The sequence below is a fragment of the Phyllopteryx taeniolatus genome, chromosome 17 (genome assembly GCF_024500385.1).
Source record: "Phyllopteryx taeniolatus isolate TA_2022b chromosome 17, UOR_Ptae_1.2, whole genome shotgun sequence".
Classification (NCBI taxonomy): domain Eukaryota; kingdom Metazoa; phylum Chordata; class Actinopteri; order Syngnathiformes; family Syngnathidae; genus Phyllopteryx; species Phyllopteryx taeniolatus.
Window position 1 is genome coordinate 4,721,649 of NC_084518.1, and position 26,261 is coordinate 4,747,909.

General features: G+C 41.4%; 1 protein-coding gene across 5 annotated transcripts in view; it reads left to right on the top strand.

Annotated features, from left to right (window-relative positions):
* uvrag (UV radiation resistance associated gene) overlaps positions 1 to 26,261 on the top strand; it is a 95,553-nt gene that overhangs the window by 38,092 nt on the left and 31,200 nt on the right. For all 5 annotated transcript variants that reach the window (XR_009785090.1, XM_061751252.1, XM_061751251.1 and 2 more), the window contains one exon: positions 7,272 to 7,347. Coding sequence is in view for 4 of the 5 variants with exons in the window: in XM_061751252.1 (XP_061607236.1) it covers positions 7,272 to 7,347 (76 nt within the window). In the remaining variant the exon portion in view is untranslated. The remainder of the gene's footprint in view (positions 1 to 7,271; positions 7,348 to 26,261) is intronic.

Consider the following 26,261-nt stretch of genomic DNA (forward strand, 5'->3'; position numbering starts at 1 on the left):
AAAAATCAAGTTTTAATCAAAATTTCACCAACATAACAGATATAGATTTAACCTATTTCATAAAGCTTCACAAATTTTCAAACTCTTCATCTTCAAATTTCTGTCGCATACACGTAATTGGTTGCACTTTGTGATTTCTGTTTAAGGTTCAAACAAGCTGTAGCTTGTAGTGTCACTGGCAAGCGCTTAATGCTGCGCTGTCTTACAGGGAATCTGGGTTTCTATAAGAGGTGCAACGATTAAACGATTAGTTGACAGATAATCAATTATCAAATTAATCGATGATAACCGCTTAATTGTTTAGAGACCTTGTTTGACTTGAAATTGTCCAAATCCTTGGAATGTCAGCCTCTCAACAGTAAATAATAATATTTATATGTATTTTAATAATAAAGCAGAATATGTGTTTCATCAAAATAAGACACATGCAGACATCCTTTACTTTGGAAAACAATTCTCCAAATTTTTGCCCATTTTCTAAAATGTTACGGACCAAACAAGGAACTGACTCATAATCAATTTACGCATTTTCTGAACTGCCAATTTGTAATGTCCTGTTTTTCGAATAAAGGGATAGACATTTTTTTTTAAAGCTGATTCATGGATTAATAAAAAATAATTGACAGATTAATCAATTATTGAAATCGTTGCAGCCCTAGTTTCCATAGAAGCTCTTCTCGTAGACTTTCTGGGGTTTCGTGCAAATGTTTATATATTTTTTTTACATTTCCAAACCTGATTAACGGTATCTTCCAGTACTGCTAGTTGTCCAGATCCCTCCCTCCCACACAAGGTATGGGGAATTGATTTTTTTCAAAGGGGCCATGTGAGAAAGTAAAATTGTTGACACAGCCACACCAACATACTAACCTCAATTATGTTCCATATTAATTTTATGTATTTTCTATACTCTAAGGTGGTAAGTTGTATTGTTTTGATAAACTTCTAGCGGTCAAGACCTTGTAGAACGACGAGGCTATTCCAGTTTTCACTCATAAAGGAAATGTAATCATAAAACCTTTACTTTTGCAATATCATGCCATCCCACATGATTTACATATTTCTGTGTACATACAGTAAAATTACTGTGCACAGTGACAATCCACTGGTAGGATTGGTTTGAAGGCTTGATTAGAAGTGGGGTTCACTGCAGTATTTTGGAAGAGGTAAAACAGTACAGCTTTACTTTTGCCCTAAATTGTTTTCTTCCTCCTTTCCCAGCATATGCGGAGTTTGAATACAGTATATGCTAAATGAAAGCAGATTTCATCAGTCTTGATTGAGTAGGTGTGCTAATTACACCGCCTGTCATATTCAGTTTTGATGTGTTGAACTTGTCCTCATCTCAAAATAACAGTAAAACAAATACAGACATAACAGCTGCAAGTGGACATTAGTAGAGCCACAGTTTTCTGTTTTTTTTTTTTTTTTTTTTTAACCCTCCATCCTTCGGACAAACATTCCACTGATTTGTTTCCTCTGAATATTCCTCCAGAACTGTAATTAATTTAACAGTGTTTAACGTAGAGGACAGATTGAATGTATGCAGCTGCCACTGGCCGAGTGATTAAAATGCTTCCATTTCCTCTCTGTGCTTTCCCTTTTATTTCTCCCATGCATGTTCCAACTGTTGTATCAAGTGTATGTGTGTTTGTCTTCAGTGATTGTGATTGTCCTTTGTTTTAATGTTACTTTGCACTTTTTCCACTTGTGTTTCTTGATAGTGTCATAGTATCTGTTGGACCTGATCAGATTATGTGCTGCCAGCCAAGTTGTCTATGACGACGATGTCTATGTTAGTGCTTCCACCAGACCCTTTATCCTCACACTTCCTTCCTCACTCCCCACTGGTGTACAATAATATAGTTGACTGTAGTTGACTTCACTGGATGTCCCTGGGTGGAATTCCTGGTGTTTGGTGAACCCGAGTCTTTCTAGTGTGATTTTAGACATAGTGGACAACAGTCATTAATCACCTGGCTATGACGGAGCCTGTGTGTGTTCATGTATTTGTGCGTGTGTCTTGGAAGGAATTTTTGTTTTCCTTTTCATGCGTCCTCATCAGAAAACATAACCTATCTGTTGGTGGGGAAGTAATATTAAGAATGCATGTTGTGGTGTTCTTCTTTTCTGTGTTAGTGATTTCCTAGTGCTGAGGTATGACCACTGGCATATTTCCTTCCTGGCTACCTACATGTATGGCTGGGCTAAAGCATCTTTTGACTTCACAGTATCAGCATGTTACTTTTATTAAAAGGAGGCATTACTTTGCGTTTTTCATTTGTAACAGTTCCCTGTTGTCCAAATCAAAACTATTTAACATTATTCTTATTTGGTCAAAAGATACAAAGGCAAAAGACAGCACAGTTAACATCCACTTGTATCACCCTAGTTGAAACGACAGTGCTGCTTGAAAGTTTGTGAACCCTCCTGAAATGGTCACTCTTTTTGTAAAAAAAAAACAAAAAAAAACTAACCTTGTTAAAAAATAGTAGTCACACACAGAGATATATATTTTAATTATTTATCCCAACCAAAGTTTTTTTCTACAAAAACTGATAATCGCGCGTGTGCAAAAGTATGTGAACCGCCACCTGCATTGATTAAATCCAGCAGGTAAAAGGGACAGACTAAATATTTGGGTCTTTTTTTTTTTTTTTTTATTTTTTTTAAGAAATCATTTAAGCCCACCAATGAGATAAGAAATCATTGGCTTGTACTAACCAAAACCAAACCAACTGTGGTCCTACATAAATCAACAAAACCAAGAGCAAAGGAAATAGCCGTGAAAATGAAGAGGGTATTGACAGCCCATCCATCTCAGGAGGGCTGTCAGACCATTCTCGAAAGATTCCAGCTCCATCCATCCACTGTAAGATAAATAATTTACAAATGGACAGTCTTCAACATGACAGACAACTCTGCCAAAGTTAGACACCCATCAAAACTATCACCCAGAAACACCAGGGGGGGAAAAATAGGTAAAGGCTGACGCAGACATCACCTATTGAGAGTTGCAGAGCTCTCTGGTAGCACCTCGGATAAATGTGCATGAGTCTACTATTAGCTGAAAATTGAATGGCCCTGACATTCATGTGAGCATTTCTAGATGGAACCATCTGCTCCCAAAAAAGAACCAGTCTGCCCATTTTAATTTTGCCAGAGAGTACTTTGACAACCCAGAGGTCTGACGAGTCAAAAATAGTATTATATGTTCACAATCAAAACCACCATGTTCAGAGGAAAGCCAGCACTGCATATGAAGGACGATTAAGCATGGTGGTGGAAATATGAAGATCTGGGGCTGCTTTTCAACTTGTGGACCTTGGCGACTCCATCGTATCTTAAGCGCCATGAATTTCCAGGCGTATTAAGACATTCTTGACCAGAATCTACTGCCATCATTTAGGGAGTTGAAGCTGGGATGGAAATGGATTAAACAAAAGACAATGAACCAAAGCATTTCATCCATCCATCCATCCATTTTCTGAACAGCATATCCTCACTAAGATGGCGGGAGTGCTGGAGCCTATCCATGCTGACTCTGAGCGAGAGGCGGGGTAAACCCTGAACTGGTCGCCTGCCAATCGCACCCAAAGAATTCCAGCAAAAGTAAAAAGGAAAGGCAACAGAGAACGAGATTTCATATTGTTAATTGGCACAGTCAAAGTCTAGACCTTAATCCAATTGAAATGTTGTGGCGAGACCTGAATAAATGGGTGCATACCAAATGTCACTCCAGTCTCTCTCAACACCACACTCTCCTTCCAAGGACACACAAACATCGTCCAGATACTTTCACTTACGAAACATCAATCACCTCTGTCCATCCCTCACCCCCTACACTGCTGATGTCCTTGTTCATTGCCTCTTCACTTCCCATCTGGATTATTGCAACTCTCTCCTGTTTGGTCTCCACCACAAGTCACTACAAAAATTACAGCTTCTCCAGAACTGTGCCGCCCATATCACAAAGATGCCCTCTACTTACCACATCACTCCAGCCAACAAAGCAACAACTCCACACCCTGTCCAATACCGCATCCAGTGTAAAATACTGATCTGACCTCCTTCATGTTGCCATACCCTCCCACTCTCAGATCTTCGTCCTCCATCCACCTCACCGTCCCTTCTGCCCGTCTGTTCACCATTGGGGACAGAGCCCACAGCCGCTCTGCCCTCCATCTTTGGAACTCTCGACTGCCTTACCTCCAAACCACAAACTCATTAACACTCTTCAAATCCAAACTCAAGACACACCTATTCCGGATTGCTTATTCACTTTTACATGTCCCATATCATTTGCCATTTTAATTTGTTTTATTTTATGTATTGTTTGATCTCTTTTAACTATGTTTGTACAGTGATGTTGTGTAGCTTGAACAGCGCCTATGAATAAAATGAATTAGTAGTAGTATGTGGCGCACATCAAAATTTAAGGCTGATAACACTGTTAGCTATCACTAATTTGTGCAACACCATAACTCGGCTTACATTTGGGCTTTGACAATTTAGCACTTCCATCAAACTATTTGAAAATGGCAGATCTTCAAACAGCCTAGCTGCCAAGTCACGGCTGGAGTATTAGCGTATTAAGTAAATTGTAATGTCACAATCCTGCAAAATTCAGAACGGCTCGCTCACAAATTTTGGGAAATAAGCAGCTAACAAAAGATTTACTTGGTTGTTTAATGTCATACTTAATGAGCCAGCAAGTACTCCAAACTTGTTGTATACAAGCAATTAAAAAGTAAATTCTCCACACTGTCCCCTTATAAATATTTCTTTGTGTGTACAGGTAGGCATGAGTACTAAATGTAAGCCTGAAGTGTCCGGACGCTCTGGGGTTATTTTTTGTATGAAAAACGCTTGCATATAAAGTTTGACTGATTGATTTGATTGACAGACAGGCCCTGAAACTGTCTGACAAACTCTTAGGGTAAATGCCAAAGTGGCCAATGCTGAAGTTCATGATGTCAAGCGTGAAGTGGCAATTGTACTGAGAGTTAAAATGCATGAATACGCTTGTTATCAAATATATGCTTTCTGAAATTTGGGGGATTAAATCAGACAATTAACAGGCTACAGGAACAGCTGAATCGTCACCAGCTATTCAACTTTAAATTGCTATTAGCATGATCTCCTAACAGACAGAAGAGACCAGTAAAGTCTCTCATTTTTTCCTATTCTCACCCCTGCCTCAGGCACCTATATGTCATGGTAAAAGGGAGAAGAGAGACCCCATTTGCTCTCGCACGGGATTAACAAAAGACCTGAACCCTGGGGGAAGCCACAGAAGCACAGAAAGGAGGCTTACAACAGTGCCCGCTTATATGGAGACATGCACACTCACATGCCTGCTAACACATGAACACGTGTGAATGATGCCTTTGTGTTGGTCAGTCAGAAAAATATAAAGCTTTTGACAAACTGTTGTATCTTGAGGAGCTTTAAATGACAATGATGCAATCTGTTGAAAATAGGGCACCAATCAAGTGAGGGTGATCCATCACCACACTTTTACTGTCCATGACCCTCAGTTGTCTTCCAACAGCAAGACACTAAATCTTAAGAGAAATACTCTCGGTGAACCATTATACAGCTTTTGAAATGTATGTATGTGCTGTATACAATTGGGGGAAATTTTTTTTTGCTTGCAACCAGGTACACTAATATACACCACCTTCTGATATGGTCATGCAATGCGGGGGAAAAAATGGCATGTGGCTAATGGGGGGGGGAAAAAAAGGTTTGTGGGCAGCGATTTAATTGGCAAATAAAGAGCTGACAGACATCTACCGCGGACACAGGAAGTCAAACATAAACAGCGTATTTTTTTTAAGCACTGGATATGCTTTAGTTGTGTCAATAACAGTGATTGACGTGCAGTAAAAGATGTGGTTAAAAAGTGATAAATATCACAGATGTAGACCTTACACTACCATTGTTATAAAGGTAAAAGCACATTTCTTTTTTGGGTTGAACTTGAGAGGTTTAGGTTTAGGTCTCAAAGTTAAGGTCAACCATTTGAAGGGGGAGTTTAGATAGGACAAATATTTGACTGTGAAGATTGTTGAAGGTCTTCAAAAGTGTGTTGGTGCAAATCTGCATGTGTGAGCTTCCATCCATCCAGTTTCTATCGCCTATCCGAGGTTGGGTCACGGGGCCAGTAGCTTTAGCAGGGACGCCCAGACTTCCCTCTCCCCAGCCACTTGCTCCAGCTCTTCTGTGGGGATCCTGAGGTGTTCCCAGGCTAGTCAAGACACGTAGTCTCTCCAGCGTGTCCTGGGTCGTCCCCGGGGTCTCCGCCCCGGTGGAGAGTCCAACCCTCACCGTAAACGAGTCCGACTTACTGCCGGCAATGCGGACCAAGCTCTGACACCGGTCGTACAGGGACCGAACAGCCCGTATCAGGTGGTTTGGCACCCTATACTCCCGAAGCACCCCCACAGGACTCCCCGAGGAACACGGTCGAACGCCTTCTCCAAGTCCACAAAACAAAGTCCACAAGACTGGTTGGGCGAACTCCCACGCACCCTCGAGCACCCTGCCGAGGTTGTAGAGCTGGTCCAGAGCTTTATCAGACCGAAACCACACCCACTCTGTGGAGGTTCTTTCCCTGTGTCCCATTATAGTGTACTGAGCGAGATATATGCATGTAATAACAGAAAGGGATGACTCCAGCCTTAAATTCCTGGTGGCAAAGACAATTTTCCAGCTCTGAATGTCAGCATATTCCTCAGAGGCGCCCTTTGTACAGCACTGGCTGAAACATCTGGCTGGCACCAATGGGATTTTCCCACTATATAGATAGGAAAGCTTCTATTTGTTGGAAATGGTATGAATGATCAGTTTGTTTGGACTCTTCCACCTTCAGTTTGATTTTTCAGTTTAACAAGCTGTTGGGGAGGCAATAATGAGGCTCATAGTTGGCTCATAGTTGCAGAGTAAACGCTGCTGGCTAGATGAACTGAAACTTTCAACAACATGAAGAATTATTTGCAGAACAACATACTTTTGATTCCCTCATATTAAAAACTTGCAAGCAAGCCGCAATCCTGTAGCGCGGTGCAATTGGCCTACATTGTGAAATGTAAAATAGTTATACAGTGTTTGGTTGTAGGTATACTATAGCTATAGCAGTATCTATATCTATACTTGGTTGGCTTACAAGTATTTGTTTGAAGGTGTCAGCTTTTCTTGCAGACCATAAATTAGCAGAAGAGTTGCTGAAGAGTCTTCAATAGTTTTTTTTCTCCTGTCATTCACAGATTCCCTTTGTACCCCCGAGGAGAGCGATTTCATTTTGAATATGGTGTCTACTTGCTCAACAAGAACATCGCTCAGGTGAAATATCAACACGTCCAGTTCAATGAGTGCAAATCACATGACAACATTTAACAGAGGAAATGCATTAATTGCACTGATGATGTCGTTTAAATGAAACATGAAATCTATATACGTAATTAATCAAAACATGACAGTACCTTTCCAAAATTAATAGAGACAAATTAAAAACAAAGTAGTGGTATTCCAACTTTATTAAACCCGAGATCTTAATTTACTTCAATAATTTGGCATCTTATGAATTTCTTTTTTCCCCTTATCCAGACATATCAAGTCAAGTTTATTTGTCTAGTCTTTAATCACAAAAGAGTCTCAAAGGACTTCACAGGCCCACGACTACAAGGCCTCTACTGAACACGGGCCACACAAACACGCACGTGCGCGCACACACACACACACACGCATACATGCACACAAACTCCACTATGCGTACTTGCATTTTGAAGACAGCAGGAAAAGTCATCAAATTGAGGTGGGATGGGATGAAGCCATGTTAATCAAATGCATATAATTTCACATCATATCAAACATTAATCCACAGTAACTTTAGGATTGAATTGTAATTATATCTTTTCCTTGTTTTCTGGGTGCGACTATCAGCTCGGACCATTCTGTATGGAGTTTGAATGTTCTGTTGCTTTTGTATATTTTCCTGATTTCCTCCCACATTCCAGAAACATGCATGTTAGATCAATTAATACTATTTCCCATAGGAATGCTTGTTTGTCTATATACCCGTATATTGAAAAAAATAAATTTAGTCCATCCATCCATTTTCTTCCGCTTATCCGAGGTCTGGTCGCAAGGGCAGTAGCTTTAGCAGGGACGCCCAGACTTCCCTCTCCCCATCCACTTCCTCCAGCTCTTCCGAGGGGATCCCGAGGCGTTCCCAGGCAAGCTGAGAGATGTAGTCTCTCCAGCGTGTCCTGGGTTGTCCTCCGGTGGGATGTGGCCGGAACACCTCACCAGGGAGGCGTCCACGAGGCATCCTAAACAGATTCCCGAGCCACCTCATCTGGCTCCTTTCAATGCGGAGGAGCAGCGATTCTACTCTGAGCCCCTCCCAGATGACCGAGCTTCTCACCCTATCTCTAAGGGAGAGCCCGGACACCCTGCAGAGGAAACTCATTTCGGCCGCTTGTATCCGGGATCTTGTTCTTTTGGTCACGACCCACAGCTTGTGACCGACCATAGGTGAGGGTAGGAACGTAGATCGACTGGTAAATAGAGAGCTTTGCCTTTCGGCTTAGGTCCTTCTTCACCACAACGGACCGATACAAAGTCTGCATCACTGCAGACGCCGCACCGATCCGCCTGTCGATCTCCCATTCCATTCTTCACTCACTCGTGAACAAGACAAGATATTTGAACTCCTCCACTTGGGGAAGGATCTCATTCCCGACCTGGAGCGGGCACGCCACCCTTTTCTGACTGAGGACCCTGGTCACGGATTTGGAGGTGCTGATTCTCATCCCTTCACACTCTGCTGCGAGCCGCTCCATATAATATAATAATGAAAAGATTTACTAGATCTGCTCTTAAGCTGCACAATTGTTGAAGGGCCATAATATACTGGAGGTTCAGTCAAATTTGAAATGCATCATGCAGGATTGGTACATGGTCCAATGGAATTGGTCAAATTCACCTTTTCGCTATTTTGGCAAATTGTGGAAAGGAAAGGTGTTCTGTGTGAGATCAGAGTTCAAAGAAAGTAAGCTTGTGCTGTCCAAAATAATGTGTGCCAAAAGCCTTAAAATAAAGCTGTTAACTTACTGCCTGCAAATTTAAGGTAAAGATGAAGTTCATCTTCAAATTTAGATATTATCTTCAACTGTGCAGCAATGATTTGAATTTTCCCTGCACCACTGACCATTGTCAATTGGTATCACTTTTTTATATAACAGTACTTTGCTCTTTTTTTCACTCATTCTTAAAACAGAGGATACTAGCTAGGTTTTAACATGCTGTCACTTTGCCACTTGGGTTCATTTGTATTTAACAAGTTAAGAAAATCTACAAGGACTATTTGGGCTGAAATCTAGCCACTTCAAACCTATTTTCTAATAAGAACTGTAAAATTTGCCATGCATGTGTGGCACTCATTTTTAAAATTTTGTTTTACTTCATCTTTATTTATCCAGGTAAGACAATTGCAAACAGATTCTCATTTGCAATGCTGACCTGGCAAATACTGTAAGACTGTTCTTTTTTTAATAAACCAGGAGTTTTTATTCATGTATTTACTAAGAAACTAATATTTCATATTTTAGTAAGTTGAACCATGACCCCTTTGACACACACAAATTTGTCAAGTTATCATGGCTGACTACAGAGGATAACTGCCACATCAACCTTATCCCTGTTGGCATATACTTACTTTGTTATTCCCTGTTCCATTTAGTAGTTGACTGCATTGTTGTGAAACGGGCATGTGGGTCTGATTAAAGGACAATGATGCTATACAAAATATCCTAGTTTTCAGGAGAATGGGCTAAGCACAATCAGTTCTCAGTCACCAAACATGATATATTTTGTGGGCCTCAGGCACAGGAAACCAAGTATTGGGGACTAAAACACAGCAAATCTGTTGTTGGCTAAGCGGGTCAGCGCAGGGTTCATCTTTGTTTCTGTCTACTGAGGAAAGTCATCCACGTTCTTAGGGCAATTTCACACCATGATATCCAGGCAGAATGCCATGCTGGTGGTCTAGTGTCTATGTCCGGGCACCATCGGCAATTAACAGTGGCAATTGTGGATCTATAAAAATGGCTATTACTCATAGGAAAGTCTAGTAAGAACAAGCAGAATAAGAGCTTATTGCCCTGAGTTATTTCCCAGTTAGGTAATTTTGAAAGTTGTTAGTATGACCTTGGAAAATGAGTAAGAATGAAATGTAGAACTGAAAGTGATGTCTACCACATATGCGATTTCTGTATATTTGTAATAATCTATAAGGTATGACCTTGTTCTCAATCCTTCACTGGTTTGATGACATTTAATTTCATCTTGTATCAGCCCTTTGACAGAGTATGTCATTGAGTTTTCAAAGATTGAACTTTTGTTTGTGGCTGTAAGCCAAACTTACTTTTTTGAATGTTTAAAAAAAAAAAAACACACAAAAAAAAACAGCAGCTGATGTGAATGAAATACACCACAAAACAGAGAAATTCAGGATCGTGGAATGAACGGTTTTAAATCAAGGAGCATACCTATTGCAGGGCTTGCGGTGGTGATTTTTCTTGGCATTCTCCCCATTGGTGGGGACACCAGGTAGCAAGGGCAAAGTGGCGAACATGTCAAGGTTTTATGTTCTGTGTTTACCTAATTAAGCAATGAACCTGTGAATTTGAAAGTGTGTAAATGATAGGTTGTTAGTCTTCTGCACAACAGAATTAATTGACTTGATTACCTGACTGTGACAGATTTAGTGTTTTCACTAGTTACTATCAATTAAGTTATCACTTATAAACAATACAAGTTATTGTACAAACTAGGTTTTAATTTTTGTTCCCAGGAACTCTAGTAGTGTACATATGTGGGAAACAACACAACAATGTGCTATTTGATCCCTAAAGCATTGCTCCTTGAGGAGAGATCTACCTTGGAATGTCTGAAGCATTTATCACCATTTTCACTACTTCTGAGAGGAAAAGGCGGGGCTTGACAGCCTTAGTAGGACTTTTCTAGACTATTGAACTATTCCAGGTTTCCCTTTCTGTGTCCAGCTGAGTCTTGTGTTTCATGACTCACTTTTGAGTGCATTCCTAAGAAAGATCGCGGGAAAACAGAAATGGAAAAAATGCACAGTTATAGCTTTGGTTCTTTTTAATATAATTTCCTCACGTCATAATGCACCCCACATTACTTTACACTTTTTGTTTACCAGGCCCCCAAAGTAAGGCTCTCCAGACACCATATGTCAGACAAGGCTTGCAATAATCCAATCTGTTGAGTGTTTATGTATGTTACAGAAACAGTTAGAAATAGCACATCATTTGCAAGACCGGAATTGCAAAATTATGCATCAGGTCCAAGTAAAAGCAATTTTCAGTTTCCTTTTCAAAAGACAACAGAAAATTGATAATCTTCCTCGATAGCTCTTAATAATTAATTGCACACCCTCCATTTAACTGTTTTACATGAATGCTGTGAAGTGAAAGGCGTACTCTAAGGATTTTATAGCAGTTCATGTATCATGTTTAAAAAGAAAATAATAATAATCTGTTATAGTTGTGCTGAATTAGAATTGTCGCATACTCTGGCATTACCTGAAACACTCCTAACGGCTTGCCCTTTAATTACCTCACCCCCACCATCATGGGTTGAGAGCACAAACTTTGATCCTGGGTTTGCAGTAGATGTGTGACGAGAAACTTGACCAGCTCCTTGCATTACTATGGGAAGAATTAAATCTGACAAAAAAGACCATATTTGTACTCTGAGGAACCAATCTATATACAAAACACAAGTCCAATGAAGGTAGGGTGATTTCCAAATCATTTTCAATCCACTACAAAGACAAGATAATGTTCAAACTGATAAACCACTGTGTTGCATCACTTTTCCTTTTAACAACACTAATATGCATTTGGAAACTGAGGACACTAATTATTAAATCTTTTCTAGGGGAAATGATTTCCCATTCTTGCTTGACTTATAACTTGAGTTGCTCAACAGTCTCAGATCTCCAATGTCGTGTTATGCGCTTCATAATGCGCCACATATTTTCAATGAGTGACCTTAGTGAGGATAAGCGGTGTAGAAAATGGATGAATTTTACATAAGTCATATTTACATAAGTCAAAAAATAGTGGTTTCCAGTGGTTTTCCGAAATACCTTGATCTAGCCGTCTTTTTACCAAACCTACAGGCTGTTTTAATGCTCCTTGACACCCTGCGTGGTCCTTCTTTGTTCTTAGCTACAGCTTTCATCCACTATTATCTTCTACTATCCATTATAACTAACCACCACGGTTAGTTCCTGGTGGAAAAACAAATGTGACCTTTTTCCCAAAACAGCTTTTTCCACTCTGGTTAGGGGTTTGTGCATCTTGGGCATGCTGTTTATTTTGTCACTCTGACAAAACTTAGCTGTTGTGCCAATGCTGACTCATTGAATGAAGGTGAAGCAGTGGTCTGTGTAGTCATTTACATTCCATTTACCATGTGACAGACAATCCATTTAATAAGCAGAACCTATACCATAGTTTGAAGTGTATGTCACAGATTTTTGGTTTCAAATTTTGAACATATAAACTGTATGTATTGAAGCCGCCAGTGTGCTGTAATTATGAGAGTTCCAAAGATTTATTGGAATTCCACTTCAGTTCGTATAATTGAATTTCCAGATTTTATGGTTTACTTGTTGGTTTGTCCATCACCACAAAGAGGTGCAATTTACACTAAGTGCAAGGGTGTGTGGTTGTGTTTAAGAGGGCGTAATAGTGCAAGTTTAATATTTGTAAGGCTCCAAAGAGTATTCTGGTATATTGAGTACTTAATGCTTCCGTAATTTTCTGTCTCGGGGAACCATTTATTTTTTTGTGAAGGACAAGGTACGCATGAACGTTAATCTGGCACAATGCGCTTACGTCGCTGCGCGCTGTAAAGAGGAGGAGAAAGCTGAGCTATTTAGTTGACGGAAAGGGAACATGGCGACATGGCAACGACCATAGGGATGACGAAGAGAAGAAAAATGTAAGAAAAAACTGAATTGCAAGGTGAGCACCACGACATGTAATCATTGTAACACAGACCTGCGTCTTCGTAGGAACCAGTAAGATTGTTTATGTTCCTTACTAGCAGAACAGTAGCCGTACGGCGGCATACAGTGATGTGGAAAAGTGTTTGCCCTTTCCTGATTTCTTATTTTTTTTTTACATGTTTGTCACACTTAAATGTTTTCCATCAAACAAATTTAAATATTATAAGACAGCACAGGTAAACAAAAAATGCACTTTTTAAATGACAGTTTCTATTATTATGGGAGAAAATAAATCCAAACCTACATGGCCCTGTGTGAATAGGTGATTGCCCCCCTTGTTAAAACATAACTGTGGTGTATCATACCCAAGATCAATTTCTCTACCCACACCCAGGCCTGATACTGCCACACCTGTTCTCAATCAAGAAATAACTTAAATAGGACCTGCCTGACAAAGTGAAGTCGACCAAAAGATCATTGAAAACTAGACATAATGCCGAGATCTAAAGAAATTCAGTAACAAATGAGAAAGAAAGTAACTGAAATCTATCAGTGTGGAAAAGGCTACAAAGCCATTTTGAAAGCTTTGGGACTCCAGCAAACCACAGTGGGAGCCATTATCCACAAATAGCGAAAACATAGAACAGTGGTGAACCTTCCCAGGAGTGGTTGGCCGACCAAAATGACCCCAAGAGTACAGTGACAACTCATCCAAAAGGCCACAAAAGACCCCACAACAACATCCAAACTGCAGGCCTCACTTACCTCAGTTAAGGTCACTGTTCATGACTCCACCACCATAAGAAAGCAACTGGGCAAAAATGCTCCAAAACGAAAACCACTGTTGAGCAAAAAACATTAGGCTCCTCTCAGTTTTGCCAAAAGACATCTTGATGATCCCAAAGCATTTTGGGAAAATACTCTGTGGTCTGACGAGTCAAAAGTTTAACTTTTTGGAAAGCGTGTGTCCCATTACATCTGGCGTAAAAGAAACACCGCATTTGAGAAAAAGAACATCATACCAACAGTAAAATATTGTGGTGGTAGTAATGGTCTGGGGCTGTTATGCTGCTTCAGGACCTGGAAGACTGTGATAAATGAAACTATGAATTCTGCTGCCTACCAAAGAATCCTCAAGGAGAATGTCCGGCCATTTGTTTGTGATCTCAAGCTGAAACGAACTAGCAGCAGGACAATGATCCAAAGCACACCAGCAAGTTCACCTCTAAATGGCTGAAGAAGAACAAAATGAAGACTTTCGAGTTGCCTAGTCAAAGTCCTGACCTGAAATTTATTGAATGAGTTCAATGGACAAAAGTTTATTTTGGGCAAACGTGAACTGAAATTAGTTCATTTCTGCCTGATGAACGTTACTGAGAACGCGCACATTCTGACGCCTGTGAACGGTTTTCAAACGTCAGTTAATTTTCATTCAGTGCCAGGTTTTGTTGGGGACTTCCCGGCCAAACCACGGCTGAACACACTACATACGAACCTGTATATGTCGGGGGATGAACACCGTATTTGACAACCGATTCAGTGCGGCCAAGGCTGCCATTTCACGGCAGGCACGTCACAGCTACTTGAGAGCGCAAGGTGTGTTCAGGCACACTGCGTAAATGGGAGTGAATGTGTTCTTTGGGCAGGTCGCAGCAGCTTTAGCAGGGAAGCCCAGACTTCCCGCTCCCCAGCAACTTCCTCGAGCTACTCACCCTATCTCTAAGGGAGAGCCCGGACACCCTGCGGAGGAAACTCATTTCGACCGCTTTTATCCGGGATCTCTTTCTTTCGGTCACAACCCACAGCTTGTGACCATAGGTGAGGGTAGGAACATACATCGACCGGTAAAGAGAGAGCTTTGCCTTTTGGCTTTGCTCCTTCTTCACCACAACGGACCGATACAAAGTCTGCATCACTGCAGAAGCTGCACTGATCCGCATGTCGATCTGCCGTTCCATTCTTCCCTCACTCGTGAACAAGACCCCAAGATACTTGAATTCCTCCACTTGGGGAAGGATCTCATCCCCAACCCAGAGAGGCCACTCCACCCTTTTCCGACTGAGGACCATGGTCTCAGATTTGGAGGTGCTGATTCTCATCCCAGCAGCTTCACACAAGGCTCCAGTGCGAGTTGGAGATCACGGCTTGATGAAGCCAAAAGAACCACATCATCCGCAAAAAGCAAAGATGCAATACTTAGGCCACCGAACCCCCTCTACGCCTAGGCTGTGCCTAGAAGGACACAAACCACACCGCTCCTCCTGAATCTGAGATTCGACTTCCCGACGGACCCTTCTCTCCAGCACCCCTGAATAGACCTTACCAGGGAGGATGAGGGGTGTGATTCCCCCTGTAGTTGGAACACACCCTCTGTTCCCCTTTTTTAAAAAGAGGGACCACCACCCCAGTCTGCCAATTCAGAGGTACTGTCCCCGATGTCCACACAATGTTGCAGAGGTGTGTCAACCAGGACAGCTCCACAACATCCATAGTCTTTAGGAACTCCGGGCGAATCTCATCTACCACTGGGGCCTTGGCATCTCAGTGACCTCAGCACCAAAAATAGGAACGCCTGCCTCAGAGAATCCAGACTCTGATTCTTCATGGCAAGGTGTGTCGGTGGGACACAGTGAGAAAATAAGTGAGGCTAATTGTATCCCAACGTAGGAAGCCCATGGGGATACTATGAATAGTTGTCTGTCCGTGGATGTTTTTGTGGATAGTGTGCATTTATGCGGCGTGGTTACAAAAAAAAGACTGCCTCTGATCTTGAAGGGCAATGCATCAGAATGAGAAGTTTCTCTAATATTTTAGTCATTTAGCTCTCTCCATGAACGGGTCAATGTATTACATATACTGTACAAGCTCTCAGTATGATGCAGTGCAGTTGTGCATCACTGCAAACTATAACCAAAATGGTAAAACTTTGCGTGTGCCTGGTGGGATACAATGTGGTCATCCAGGTCCATGCATTTGTAGTTAAACTTGATGTTAAGGTAAATACCAACTCAAAAAGAAGACTTCCAAGGTGGCTATTTATTTGTTTTGCGTGGTTTGTGGTTAATATCCCTGATTTCTGGACTTGTTTTCTTGCCAATAGCTCATAGAGCTCTCTGACAAAAGAGCTCAGATCAGTTCATCACTCAAACTGTGTTATATGTCAAAATTATTTTAGAACTTCTATAGCGGACAATACAATTGCGAGATAGGGTCAAATGATGTGCCTAGATGAGGGGTGGGGCATGTTTTTCCTATTGAGTCCATTTTAGTCCTTCAAAAGCATTTTGACAAATTTGCGAAAATCTAACCAGTTTGTTACTGTATGAATTATGTTCATTTCTTCGTGAAGGTTTTTGCAATTTTTAGTTCCTCGAAGATTTTGCTTTTTTGGGTAGGCTGGATCAAACACTGTTGTGTATACGACACACGGGCCTCATCCCTGGGATCAACGATACCGGCCACAACGAACATTTTCTTTGCACTGTAAAGAGGAGTCAGTCCTTGCTTCTCTTTTAGCTCTTTCACCAATTGTTCTTTTTACTGTTCTTTTGGCAACACCAACTAAATCTGCACTCTTTGTTTCTCCGGAGCAAAAGAAACGGTCTTCTGCTTTTGGTGCATTTTCACTTATTGGATGTGTTTTGTGACAAAACCATTCATTCGTTCATTCATTTTCAGAACTGCTTATCCTCACTAGGGTCGTGGGCATGCTGGAGCCTATCCCAGCTGACTCAAAACTAAATTAGGAAAACATACAGGACTGTTGTTGAATCACATTCAGCATTTTGCAGATCCCCAAAAGTTGAAAAAGCCAGTGTTGGGGCTGTGAATGACACAAACAACAATGATAGATTTGACCATCAAATGTCCATGCATCCAACCATTTTCCATACCGCTTATTCTCCTTGGGTCGCGGGCGTGCTGGAGCCTATCTCAGCTAACTCTGGAGGAGAGGCGGGGCACACCCTTAACTGGGGGCACAGGGCACAGGGCACATGTAGACAAACAACCATTTGTACTCACATTCACACCTACAGACAATTATGAGTATTCAGTTAACCTACCGTGCATGTTTTGGGGATCTGGGAGGAAACTAGAGGGAGAGCATGCAAACTCCACACAGGCGAGACCGGATTTGAACCCGGGTCCTCAGTTCGGTGAGGCAGCTATGCAAACCAGTCTTCCACCGTGCCGCCCACCCTCAAATGTCCTATCTCCAAATTGTTAGTCAGCAGTTGAGACCGCCTGTTGCTGTTCCAATTGGAACACTTCTCATCGGCCCATATTTTTGGGTCGATTGGTGCATTACACAAAACCTATGTTGAAGCCACAACCACAGAGATAGAAACGCAAATGCACTGACTGTAATTTTGACAGTTTAACGTGTGTTTGCAGTTTAATTGAAGCTCTTTGGATACAAAGTTACTCTGGACAGAATGAGAAAAATATTGCTTCCTGTGGCTGACCACAGTTTATATGTCAGCAGTTCTATTTTAATTTATCTCCCTCTGGTTGGAAGGAACTAGGGGTGTAACCATTTGTTTTAGCAATGATTCGTTTCGTATCACGATCCGTGGTTGCGATTCCATTCAAGAACGATGTTGGTTCATTTAGAACAATCCGATCCGATTTAGTGGCTAGAAATAGATTCAGTAACCTTTTAGTGAAATACTCAACCAGCGTGACTGTGAAATAAATACCTGCATACTTGAAAGTGCAGGTGGAATTTCATTATCGTTGGTTTTTGTAAGGTCTATCGGGTAAAAACTAATTATGGTCTTTAATATGAAGATTTTCCTGATCTACTTTTCTTTTGTCTTGTGTACTGTACTGTATGTGTTTTCTAATGGACTATGAGTCTGCTTAGTAAGAGTTAAATTGATTTGATTGTATTGTATTGTTTTGCAATAAAACAAAGGGGAAAACAGCAACTTATTGTTATTTATATTGTTTGTTATGATTTTATTTTTTTCCCCTAGAAAATATGTTGAATTGGTGTTAGAATTATGAAGGGGTCCTTGGAAAAATATCTCCACTGTAAGGTGTCCCTAGCGAGACTCAAAGTTTGAGAATCCCAGTTCTAAACGGTTAAACACTAATAGCTACAAACGAAGCACTGGGACATTTTCATGGAGAAAATCATTTAGGAATACTCTTAATATTTAATAATGTTTTGTTGATATTCATGCTGTGGTTAAAAAAAATCACAAGTTAACTCACTATTGACTCAGTACTTGTAATTATTTCACTGTGTACTTTTTACTCTTACTTAATTTTTTGGAGGACTACTTTTTACTTTTACTTGAGTCACATTATTGTCAAGTAACGGTATTCTTACTTGAGTAGAATATTTGGCTTACTCTAACCAACTATGGAGCGGAGATATCCTCTCTTGCTACTCATACATTTAAGCAACATTTTTGCTCATCAGATCAGCCAGTGTCGTATTTATTGCACTGGTCTTTTGTATTTTCGCGTTGAGGTGCTGCGGGTTGTGGTCCCAGTGGAACGGCGAAGCCCACGTAACTTCGGCGACAAGAGTTGATACGCTAGTACATCTTGTATTAATTAGGAAACGTGCCTACATTTATCTAATTAGTTTACGGATGTTAAAGTTAAATGTATTAAGCGACAGAACAATGTTAGGGATTATGTCACAACACAGAATGAACGAACGTCAAATTTAGCAATGGCCAATAAAAACAGAATAATAATGTACTTAGATTTTCCTGGAAGATTCATTTGGGATTAGCCTTTTGAAGTTGGTAATAGTGAAAAATGAAATGAAACAAACAATGATTATAGTCAATTCATTTCCAGAATGAGAGCACTTAAAGAGGAGGATGCTATTCATGTGACACAGCTGGCATCAGGTGCAGGTGGAGATGGGCCTGGCTCAAATTGGAGGCCAAAACAAAAAAGCAAAGAAATGAGGCAAATTTAATTTTAATCCTAAATTTGTACATAAACATGTACTTGAGCGGTGTAAATAAACGTTTTTGTTCTGCGTGAAGAAATATTTTTTTATTTTGCCTCATTGTACTCCACAGAGTCTTCCAGATTGCTTAATTTATGTTAAAATCAAAAACATTCTCTGCGGGAGCCTGGGCGATCCCCCCCAGACCCCCCCTCTACAATGTTTTTTTTAAATTTTATTTATTTTATTGTTTTTGGTCACCTTTTTCATGCCTTTCGTGTTTGCATGTCTGCACAATTGTCAAAAAGCATGCAGGCAATGTTATTGCATTGTTTCTTGGTCCAAACCAACAACAAAACAGTACATTAATTCTCCATTTCCCTGCAGTTTTTGAACACTATTTGCCATTTTGATTTTTCTTCAAATGGGCAGCTTCCTGTTAGGACTAGTGCATAACACTTTGAAATTAAAACTGCAAAGCACTTATTTAGCATATTCTCTCAGCAATGCCTCATTGAGACATTAGGGTTTATTGGGCTGCCATAGAGGATTGATGATAGTGTAGTATGCCAATTTTGCAAACAGGAAGTAGCCTCCAGTATTGTGACTTCACATGGACCATGTTGGTGTCATGTTACTTGACTGCAGTAGCTCAGCATCAGTGTCTCTCTTTGGTGAGCATAGTAATTACCCTGAGGTCACAATAACCTTTAATGATTGTGGCTTTTCCAATAGGTCACCTCTGATGATTTGCTTTCGAAACAATAAACAATCACTACATGAACTTATCTCAGTAGGACTCCTGCCCTGACTGTGGTGACTAATGTCATCAGTGGTCTCTCTAACTGAATTTCCTATTGATCTCACACAACCTTTCCCATAATTATTTAAATCTGTTGACAGAATTTGACAGTAATATGGTACTTTGTAAAGTGTAACAACAAGATATGCAACTGAACAATCTGGTTTGAATTTGACTCAGACAGGGTAAGTGAATACACCACACCTGTGTTACATTACCACAGAAAGAAGGGGAGAACAACGGGTGTTAAAGGAGAGAGTGCACCGCTTATACATGGAGTGAAAGAACTTTGAGTAAGCATTATTAAAATTTGCTTCATTACAGGATCAGCAGTTTGGAAAATGGATGGATGGACTTGCTTGTTGAAAATGCCAAAAGAGGCAGGATGTACAAGGATTTACATTTCACCTGTTGAGCAAGTGTTAAAACATAGTCTGGACTACACATTCAGTCAATGCCGATGGAGATTTAGAATTTCTCTGTTTTGTTTTCGTAAACATCTTACACCACCAAAGTAAATATCTTGAAACGCATTTTACATAATGTGTATGAGCTGTACTTTCAGAAGTGTGGATATGAATATATTAGTAATAGATATATGATTTGAATATCCTTAGAGGACTCTGCGGTACCATTAAGGTTTACTTGCAATAAATACAGTTCAGCTTGGGTTATAATGACTGTAGTGTGTATTAACAGACAGAAAACTGCTTCAAGATTTTTTTATCATGAATTTTGTTTAGTACTTTGCAGCTTTACACCTCATCCAAGATGGCACTGCAGAGGTGCTTCAGTAGTGCACTACCATAAAAACCTTTCCTCCGTTTTGGTGACCCACTTACTTCCACAAGGGAAGACTTGCTAAACATTAAGCTGTCTACTTTGGGCTATTTTTTGCCAACTTTCACAAATCCACACCTTTTGGAGAAAATAGCCAGAGGAGCAGCTGCTCTCTATGGGGCCTGTCAGAGAGACAGACAACGCAGAGGGAAGTGCACCAATGTAATGGGGAAGGTTTGCCAGCGGGGACTACAAACTCTACTTTCATCAATTCATCTGTCAAATCTACACTCTCTGGCCAACAAAATGGACAAGTCTCTGCTCATAAAAGCCAACGATGACTGTCCGTTCCATCACTCTTTGCTGTTCTGAAACTTGGCCATGAACACATCCTTGACTGCACTCAACCGCTGCCGGCTTCCAACTTCAACAAGCGGACCACGTCATGGAGAAAAGAAAAGGTGGCGAAATATGCTTCTGCATTACAGAATGTTGGTATAGTATATGTCACGGTGCTCAACAACCACTGCAGTCCAAATATATAGACTCTGTTTCTGAACTCTAAGCTTTCTGAACTTTAAGCCGTTGTACTCACTGCATGAGTTTTACTCTTTCATCGTCGCCAGTGTCAATGTACATTCCACCTCAAGCTCACGTGAACAGCATGCTGCAAACTCTGGCACAGCAGATAACTAGAAAACAACCGCAGTCTTCTTATGATTGGAGACTTCAACAGAGCAAACTCAACTTGTTAACTTGATATGAATGTGAACTAAATACAGTGGAACCTCGATAAAACGGACCCCAATATAACGCATATCAGATAAAACGGACTGTCAGGACTGAACACTGTGTCCAAAAATGGTTTCCTTTTGTCACTTAAACCGCCGTTGACAGAGTCTGTTCCAGAATTTGCCGCTGTTGTTTACTGGCGCTGTGGCGCAATGCAGGAAGAAAATGGGAGTGACGTATTTCCAGGTCACTGATATACAAAGAAAAAAAAATGGATCCAATTCCAAAAGATGTGCCGCCTGTGCCTACGTCCCGGCAATGTTGAATGTGGGGCATTGACACGGTAGCCATGTCATGATTAATATAGAGTCCCCTCCAAAAGTATTGAAACGGCAAGGTCTGTTCCTCTGTTTTTGTTGTTTCAGATTAATATGAGACAAAAGTTCAGAATTCCAGCTTTTATTTCATGGTATTTACATCTATGTGCGTTAAAACAACTCAGGATATTTGGGTTCCAGATCAGAAGATGAGAGAAGAAATATGCAGGCCATACCACAAGATGCAAACCACTCATCAGCAAAATGAATCGGAAGGCCAGATTGGATTTTGCAAAGAATTAGAGAATTACAGAGATGAGCCAAAAAAGGTTTTGGAACAAAGTTTTATGGACTCCTGAGACCAAGATTAACCTCTACCAAAGTGATGGAAAGGCCATGGAGAGAGAAAGGATCTGAAGAAGCTGAAATTCTGAACATTTGTCTCAGCTGAAATTCTGAACTTTTGTCTCATATTAATCTTTTGATTTGAAAGCCAAATGTCTTCAGTAGCCAACGAAGAAGAAAAAAAGAATTGACCTTGCCGTTACAATACTTTTGGAGTGGACTCCAGGTGGCAAAAAAGAGATTATCATTTGAAAGGCCTAGTATTTAGTAAAGTTCATTTCCATTTTCTACATTTTACCATGTGACACATATGGCTTGCAATGACATGTTTTGCAATATAGGAGGTTTCACTCATGTGACCACTTAAGTAGGAATACTTAATCTTTTTAAAATTGTGTGTCTGGAATTTCACATTGATATGATGTACCCCATTTTGACTGGTTCCAGTTTTCAAAAAAAAGAAACCGATGTAGGACAGACACTTATTTGAAGTCGGCCATTATTTATTGACAGTGAGAAAAGCCTGGGAGGTTGTCATCACAGTGCTGCTTTTCACGTCAGTCGAGCTGCGCACGTGGGTCAAGTGCAGGTTAGGCTGTGACTGTCTCTGCAGGCTGAAATAAATCTAAATGGGAAGATTGTGCGATACCCGCCATCAGAACCCATGCCGAGGTTTACTAGGTATGATAGAATTAAAGCCATACGTTTCTAAACTTATATTTAATATCAATGTATAAGATTTGATTGGCATAATATGTTTAATAAGAAACCTGAAGGTATTGATTATTGTTGATTGTATGATGATTGTGATTAAAACACAAAACATGAATTTGCATGTAGCTATAGAGAAACATTTCACCAGCTAGCTGAAATGAGAGAGGTTTGGCACCTAGTCTCGTGGGGAAAAGAAATCTACATGTAAATTCTTGGTTTGGGATTAAAAAGTGTGTGTGGTTTGACGTGCCATGCGAACAATTTACAGTATTTGGAAACTATTAACATTGAAAGTTCAATATTGATTAGTTTATGGCATGTTTCTTTTGAAGTTAGATTGAAAAGGTGAGGAATGGACCGAATACCTCCCAAAGCATTAACAAATACATGTAGCATAGCATAGCAAAGGAGCTCATTAAAGTCTAAATAACTTTTACTGTTAGTTTGGATTCAACAACTTAAAATGTTACTATCATGCAAGTACATACAAAAAATACATAACTGTGTATACTGTATTTGTTCTGTGTCACAGGAGCATGGTAAAATAATAATCTTAAGAACATCTGCCTCATAGTCAAGAGGTTCTGGGTTGTAATCTTCACTCAGGCCTTCCTGTGTGGAGCTTGCATGGTCTCCCTGTGCTTAAAAGCTGTGTACGTGCCACAAAACTAACAAATTTAAATGAATCTGGTTATTAACTTGGAATTAACCAATTCCAAACCAAAATGCCCTGCCAGAATTACCGTAGTTTTCCGTGTATAATGCGCAATCTTTGTCCGCCAAAAATTGTCAAGTCTATAGTGCGCATTATACTTGGGTATAGGGGCAAATTGAAAAAAAACGTTCACATTTTATAAATGCATGCCGTGTATGAAAAAGCTGTACACGTTCATTCCAAAATGCCATCGCTGTCTGGAGGTTATGAGAGAGGTGTAGACTTTCATACTAATATGCCACCGCCACCTGGTGGTTATAAAAAAGGTGTAGCCTACACTTTCATTCCAATATGACAAGGTTACGTATGACTGCAATTTATGTACAGTTGTGCTCATAAGTTTACATACCCTGGCAGAATTTGTGAAATGTTTTTTTTTAATATGACTGAACAACAACCATCATTATTTTTGCTTATTATAGCTCTTATTATAGCTCTGACACCGGTCGTACAGGGACCGAACAGCCAGTATCTCGGGGTTTGGTACTCCATACCAGAAGCAACCCCCACAGGACTCCCCGAGGGACACGGTCGAATGCCTTCTCCAAGTCCACAAAAGACTGGTTGGGCGAACTCCCATGCACCCACGAGGACACTGCCAAAGGTGTAGAGCTGGTCCACTGTTCCACGGCCAGGACGGAAACCACACTGCTCCTCATGAATCTGAGATTCGACTTCCCGACGGATCCTCCTCTCCAGCACCCCCAAATAGACCTTACCAGGGAGGCTGAGGAGTGGGATCCCCCTGTAGTTGGAACACACCCTCCGGTCCCCCTTTTTAAAAAGGAGACCACCACCCCAGTCTGCTAATCCAGAGGCACTGTCCCCGATGTCCACGCGATGTTGCAGAGGCGTGTCAATCAGGACAACCCCACAACATCCAGAGCATTTAGGAACTCCGGGCAAATCTCATCCTCCCCCGGGGCCTTGCCACCAAGGGGCTTTTTAACCACCTCGGTGACCTCAACCCCAGAGATAGGAGAGCCCGCCTCAGAGAACCCAGACTCTGCTTCCTCATGGGAAGGCGTGTCGGTGGAGCCAGGTCGGACCGGCATCTTCCCCCACCATCAGAGCCAACTCACCACCAGCTGGTGATCCGTTGACAGCTCCGCCCCTCTCTTCACCCGAGTGTCCAAGACATGCGGCCGCAAGTACGATGACACGACCACAAAGTCGATCATCGAACTGCAACCTAGGGTGTCCTGGTGCCAAGTGCATGTGTGGACACCCTTATGCTTGAACATGGTGTTCGTTATGGACAAGCTGTGATGAGCACAGAAGTCCAATAACAGGACACCGCCCGGGTTCTCATCAGGGGGGGTCGTTCCTCCCAATCACGCCCTTCCAGGTCTCACTGTCATTGAACACGTGAGCCTTGAAGTCCCCCAGCAGAACGATTGAGTCCCCAGCGGGAGCGCTCTCCAGCGCCCCTTCCAAGGTCTCCAAAAAGGGTGGGTACTCTGGACTGCTGTTTGGTGCATAGGCACAAACAACAGTCAGGACCCGTCCCCCCCACCCAAAGGCGGAGGGAGGGTACCCTCTCGTCCACTTGGGTGAACCCCAACGTACAGGCGCCGAGCCGGGGGGCAAAAAGTATACCCACACCTGCTCGGCACCTCTCACCGTGGGCAACTCCAGAGTGGAAGAGAGTCCAACCCCTCTCGAGAGGACTGGTACCAGAGCCCATGCTGTGTGTGGAGGCGAGCCCGACTATATCTTGTCGTAACTTCTCGACCTCACACACCAGCTCGGGCTCCTTCCCTGCCAGAGAGGTGACATTCCACGTCCCTAGAGCCAGCTTCTGTAGCCGGGCATCGGATCGCCAAGGTCCCTGCCTTCGGCCACCGCCCAGCTCACACTGCACCCGAGACCTATGGCCCCTCCCCTCGTTTGATTCTTGTTTTTAAACCTCACTTTATTATCATTCCACCCTGGAAGAATCAAGTCAAATAAATCATTCTACTTAATACAACATTTTTGCCTAGAGTGACCACATCTGTATCCTTTGTTTGAATTTGTAAATTTTCTCTCTTATAATTCTTGGTTTCACAACCTTGCGTTGTACTTACTGATATGTAAGATGTTTACAGCTCATGGTCCTTGACCAGAGGGCTAGTCGCTCGAGGAACACCTGGCTTTGCTACAAGCTGTTGGATGTAATGTGCTCTTGATTGTCTTCCCTGGGGTTTGTAAAATCTATGCACTATTAAACCCCCCTGTGGGCAAAGGCATACTGATCATACATCAGTGGATATTTGAACTTAGTGCAGGTCAGTCATGCAAAGGATATTCGAAGTTTTATTTGGTGCCTTGTTTTAACCTCTTGACGTGTGAAATACTACATGAAAACCTCATAGAAGAATTGCCCTTCTGTCCATCTTTCATGAAGATGCAAGAGTTACTGGCCCCTTCTGCTTCTCAACATCATCAGCAATTAACCTCAAAGTTCCTTTCAGCTCGCCCACATTCACATTCGGATCTAGGGCTGATTGATAGTGACGCACTCAGGGAAACAGTAATATGTGGCAGAAACCAGGCTGTTTTTGTTTAGAGTACAGAGCTCAGGGCAAACAGGCATGTGGGTGGCATGTACTGTAAACAGACAGCTTACTGTTGGATCTTTTCAATCGAGGTGTGTTTATTTGTGGTCAGCAGATTGGTAGAAATGTGCAATATACACCGCTCAGTTTTTTATGTTGTTACATGTCTTTGTAATCAGGATGAGTCAAGTGTAACAGGCCCGTTGTTCATACAAACGCTCACGGTCATACCAACTGATTGCGTACCGCACGTTGCAGTCTCCAAAGCCCAGAGTGGGATTCATTGAATAACTAAACAGGGAAGGTGTTGAGACACAAAGATGCGATCAACCATGAGGAGACCCGGAC